The 5,856-nt window shown below is 40.4% G+C and overlaps 1 protein-coding gene across 1 annotated transcript in view; it reads left to right on the forward strand.

Annotated features, from left to right (window-relative positions):
- The first annotated feature begins 538 nt into the window (after nt 1–538).
- LOC117175900 (nuclear hormone receptor FTZ-F1) overlaps nt 539–5,856 on the forward strand; it is a 43,317-nt gene continuing 37,999 nt past the window's right edge. Inside the window, 2 exon segments of the mRNA XM_033365729.1 lie at nt 539–1,330; nt 1,446–2,401. Of these exon segments, the coding sequence (XP_033221620.1) occupies nt 1,501–2,401 (901 nt within the window). The 5' untranslated portion in view covers nt 539–1,330; nt 1,446–1,500.

Below are 5,856 nucleotides of genomic sequence, written 5' to 3' on the forward strand. Positions count from 1 at the left end.
TATTTACACATAATTGACCCTTCTTCATGGAGATCGTCTACACTCTACAGTGTCTACACCTACTGTCAAGATTGACCTTTTACTCTTCTATACTTCAACCATTCCATTCTTTTCAGCTGACTGTTCTTAATTTTCAAGCGTGCCACATTTCCCATGCGATATTTCTAGCATTTCTGCCATTCTCGCTTGATTAATAATTGAATTAGGCTTCCTGACGAGCTGGCTGCTCTCAACTATTCATCTATCTCTATTCTATCTTATCCAGTTCCCTAACTATCAGGGACTCTCTCACCCAGAACTACTCTTACCCCATCCAAGTCCACCCCCGCTCGCGAGGATCGTGCACGTGCTTACGTCGCTCACCTCTTGGAGATAATACCGCGGCCGCGCGAGTCTCGGACAATACTTTTGCAGCCGACATAGACCTGGTTCCGTAAGTAGGTCAACCTCACCTCCGTCGTCGCGTCCCTCGCCGTTCGCGCCACCACCATTCCCGCGTCACTCCCCCCACTGCCCCAATCACATCACCCCACCCCCAACGTTGCCCCCTGCCTCTCCGCCGGGCACCTGGCCGTGCGCCGCGCACTGGCATACGCTGCTGAATCACTTTCACTTATGCCGTGCGCTGTGCTGGTACTGCTGCTCTCCGTCGGTAAGGGGACACGAGCGCGAAGTTACCCGTGAAAATCCGGAATTGTTTCTAACAATTTCGTACCCTAAAAGATCAAGACAATTTTCGGTATCCTCGAGTCGCCGGTTCTGTGCAGTTTCGCGCCGGTGTGTGAACGTGGGACGGACCTGAATTGGCGTGACGTTGAGTGCACGGGTGCAGATACGGAAGGCTAGGGTGACAGGAAGGGTGGGGGTGAGCCCTTCAGGAAAAGCAACGAGGTTAGAGACAACAGTCGCACGCAGATCGTCGTGCCGTTTGGCCGTACTCGAGGAACCGGGTACACAGACCCTAGTGCTCCATACACAATTCAGTTTTCTCTAATTCCTAGCCCAAGATTTTTGTTTATTTATTTACCTATTATTTATTTATAAACACAACTGTATTTATACCCACCGCGAACCAAGTCGCGTACACCAGTGCGTAGTGAGTACCTCTCAAGGAATATAAATAAATACTCGTGGTGGTGCATCGCTCTCGTGTGTGTCATACATCAGGTTGGATTGCAGTGCTGGAAACAAGGAATAAAGGTGTCGTTGATCCGTGACTAAGTGACAGAGGTTTTTCGTATTTCGTAACTCGCTTGCTCTCATAATGCTCCGGACGTATTCGCGATTCAAATTTGACACAGTGATGTGGTTTCTTCTTCCATGAGATCCGGTATTACCCTTTTCCTTCGATTATAATTAATGATTTTAGTTGATGATCAATTTCTATTCATTAATCATTTATCCTTGTTTCTAATTTATTAATTTGTCATCCTGGTGTGCGTCAGTGCACATTTATGCCCCGAAACACGAGTCCCGGAGTGTCATTCGGTCAGGGGTGATATGTTATTGGAGATGGAGCAACATTCGGGCTTGATATCCCTGAACATGTCGCCGTTCCATTTGAGTCCTCAGGGCAGTCCCCAGAGTGCTGTCACTGGTCAGCAACAACAGCAGCAACAACACTCGAATCAGTTCGGGTCCTCCCCTTACGGAAATTGTGCCCAAAGTCCCTCTATGTGTCACCCCCAGCAGAACCAGCAACAGTCCCAAATGTCTAGCCAGGCCCACAATCAGTCCCAAAATTCAGGAATGTCTGGTTTCGAGGCGGCCTTTTTTGACGCCACGAGCCTCGAGGAACGTTGTCCCATGTGTGGGGACAAAATGTCAGGGTATCAGTACGGCCTCCTCACTTGTGAATCTTGCAAGGGCTTCTTCAAGCGCAACAGTTCGCCCTGCAGCAGTAAAAAGGTCTACACGTGTCTTTTTTCGCCTACAGGAGGAGGCTGCGGCACTTCCTCGTCCTTGGAGGGCGGCACTTACGCCGGTGGAGGTGGCGGCACCGGCAACAACGGTGCAGGTGCTGGTGGAGCCGGTAACAACTCCGGCCCAACCGGTGCCGGCGCCAGCGGGAGCGTCAACATCCCGGGCAACCTGTGCCATCCTGGACTTGCCCAGGCGGGCGTTGGTGTTGTGACTGGTTCGATTCCTGGTCCATCAGACTTTCCTGACACCAAGGATGTCATCGAGGAACTGTGTCCTGTGTGCGGGGATAAGGTCTCCGGATATCACTATGGATTACTCACCTGCGAATCCTGCAAGGGATTTTTTAAGAGGACGGTGCAGAACAAAAAGGTTTACACTTGCGTTGCTGAGAGATCCTGCCACATCGACAAGACGCAGCGGAAGCGCTGTCCATTCTGCCGGTTTCAGAAGTGCCTCGAAGTTGGCATGAAACTCGAAGGTGAGTCCATTTTTCATTTATTTACTTTTTTGCAGTGTTCAGAGTAGAAATCGGTAATTTGTCTTGATAGTAAAAAAAAGAACCTTCACTTAAGGTAAATGTGCCAGTCTTCGCCAATGCATGGGTTGTCGGCAAATGGCCAGTATTTTACATGTAGTAAGCTGTTGCGTTCTTTGTTCTCAGAAAAAATGTTTTTTCCTAAACGCTATTGCCGATCACTCATACATCGAAGTGCCGATAACTGAAGCAGCCAAATTTTTGACTTGCCGATAACCCATGCATTCTCGTATTTATATAACTTAGAACTACTTATAATATTCATTCTAATAGGATATGTTACAATTAATAAGTAATTTACCTTTCTAAAGGTACGCTTTATTCGATAAAACCCATTTCTGAAGCTTTAAATATGTTTAATAATATAGTTTTTTAAGCATTTGAAATCTGAAATTCGCATTAAGCTTCCGATAACTGGCACACTTACCTTATATTGTAGTTATTTTCTGTAAAATTCGCTCAACTTTTATGTCAAGTTAATCCAGTTAATCTGACTAATTTTCTAGTTAATTGAAACAAAATGTGCAAATTTGCCTAGTATAAATAATGTATTTACGCAATAAAGTACAATAACGTGAAAGTTGTAATTCGTAGATGAATCTTTTTGTAAATTTTTACAAGGAAAGAAAAAATCGAATAGAAACTGCTATCCCAGTACTTGAATTTTTAAAAACAAAATTACAATTTTTATATTTTTTGTTCGTGGGGAATCATTTAATTTAAAAAATCAGCTGTCATGCATGTGCACCGGAAGGTTTTTTTTACTCATTTAGCACAGATCATGGTAGAGCAAAGTAATATTTCTCTGAAATTCAAATAAGACGTTTCCTTAAAATGTGCCTGTTAAATTAACAAGATTTCTCTACGGGTACTCAACTCTTGCGATCGATGTATGAAGTTCATTACAATCATTCTATTTTCACCTTGCAATTACTACAATCTCTTTATAACTTCACAATGCAATCACTTACAATCATGCAATCGGCGTTCACCGAAGTATAACTTTTCTGTAGAACGCTGATGGAAATGCAACTTCACAATAAATAACAATTTTATAAATTTGCGTATATTTTTTGTAAAATTTACAGGCAGTTTTTTTAATGTTACGATATATCTTCTACTATCGGCGAGAAAACTATAGGCATATGCCTTTAAGGCTTGACAACTACGTCAAAAAAAAAAATGCTAGCGCAACAAAAAAACAGTCATATAAAAGCTGAAAGTGTTCTACGTAAATGAGCTTGAAGATGTTTATCTAAGAAATTTGTGCGTTAGGCACACTGAAAAATGTAAAAAAAAGTAAGAATTTTCGGGTACATTTAAGAGCAATCAAGTTTAGAGCATTATTTCTTGTACAAGGGGCGATGGGAAAAATTTGAAAAAATTCATGAGTATGAGGAAAACTGTTGTAAACCAGTGGTTGTAGTTGAGATATTAAAAAAATAATAAAAATTGTTGCTTAAAAGTACAAAAATGTGCAACTATATCATTTTCAGTTCTAATACAGATATTCAACCGATGCAAACTGTAATGGATAGGCTCTGTATTTATTTCCAATCACCCGTAAGGATGTGTTAGTCTTATTTCTTGTAAAAATCGCGATATTTTTAGACATTTTTTTGTTTGTTGGAAAACAAGTGACAGAAAGCAGGGGGGGGGGGGGCGCTTTTTAGTGCCGACCGCTGGTCCCTTTCTTCGACCCGTGGCCAGGTGCCGTCCAAGCATTCAGAACCAGGGGTCGAAGAATGGCACCAGCGGTCGGCAGTAAAACACACAAAGGGGTCCCCCCTGCTTTCTGTTCCTTGTTTTCCAGCAAAAAAATGTCTAAAAATATCGCGATTTTCACAAAAAATAAGACTAACACATCCTTTCGGGCGATTGAAAATAAATAGAGAGCCTATCAATTAAGGTTTGCAGTTTGAATCGCTTTAATATCTGTATTAGAACTGAAGATAATATAGTTGCAAATTTTTGTACTTTTAAGCAACAATTTTTATTATTTTTTAAATTTCTCAAATGCAACTGGTTCACAACAGTTTTCCTCATACTCATGCATTTTTTCCATCGTCCCTTGTAAAAGAAATAATGCAACATAAACGTCTTCAAGCTCATTAACGTAGAACACTTTCAGCTTCTAAATGACTATTTTTTTTGTTGCGCTGGCATTTTTTTTTGACTGAGTTGTTAAGCTTCAAAGGCAGATGCCTATAGTATTCTCGCTGATAGTATAGTTTTCTCGCCGATAGTAGGTTCATATTACGTCTATCGTAAACATAAAAGGCGACAAATATTACTAAATACATTTATTTTTTCACTATATCTAAATATCTTCAATGGTAAGCAAAAAACTGACTGGAATAGCTAGGCATTGAGAGTGTGATTCATGAAATTGGTTTCTAAAAGCATCCTCCTACGCTTTTTTCGGTGTACCAACAGGTTAAAAATACAACATTTGATGCACGATTAAAATATCTTTAAATTCACTCTGCTGATAATTCTATGATATGTAAAAATACAGTTTAATGGACGTCAAAAACGAAAATAAGCTGTTTTTTAATTTAAAAATAAGTCTATAAGCAAACAGTTAAGGTATTATTAGGGCAAAGGCACACACACGGCTATATATCCGAAGAACACACATAAGCCAATTAAAGACGCTCCAACTTCACGTCGATCAACTGAAAGCGTGTCAAAGATCTCTCTGTTCTTTCCTACTTTCAGGCCTCTGCTCCATAAACCAAATGGCCTAGGCTAGGGCTTATATGCATAGGGTGCTAATGTCAATTTCAATTATAGTTGAAATTGACATTAGCACCCTATGTCTAATTATACCAAAGTTCAAATCATTATTTGAACTTTGGTATAATTAACATCTTTCTAATTGCACAGACCATTAGATAGCACTTTAATGAATCTATATTCCCATTTTGAAAAAATCCCTACTATCGGCGAGAAAACTATAGGCATCTGCCCTTGAAGCTTAACAACTCAGTCAAAAAAAATGCTAGCGCAACAAACAAGCAGTCATATAAAAGCTGAAAGTGTTCTAAGTAAATGAGCTTGAAGATGTTTATGTAAAAATTTGTTTGCGCTTAGCAGACTGAAAAATGTAAAAAAAAGTAAAACGTTCATGAGTATGAGGAAAACTGTTGTGAACCAGTAGTTGTGGTTGAGAAATTAAAAAAATAATAAAAATTGTTGCTTAAAAATACAAAAATGTGCAACTATATCATCTTCAGTTCTAATACAGATATTCAAGCGATGCAAACTGTAATGGATAGGCTCTGTATTTATTTTCAATCACCCTTATGGCTGTGTTAGTCTTATTTCTTGTAAAAATCGCGATATTTTTAGACATTTTTTTGTTGGAAAACAAGTTACAGAACGCAGGGGGGGGG

The sequence above is a fragment of the Belonocnema kinseyi genome, chromosome 7 (genome assembly GCF_010883055.1).
Source record: "Belonocnema kinseyi isolate 2016_QV_RU_SX_M_011 chromosome 7, B_treatae_v1, whole genome shotgun sequence".
In the NCBI taxonomy this organism is placed as follows: Eukaryota; Metazoa; Arthropoda; class Insecta; order Hymenoptera; family Cynipidae; genus Belonocnema; species Belonocnema kinseyi.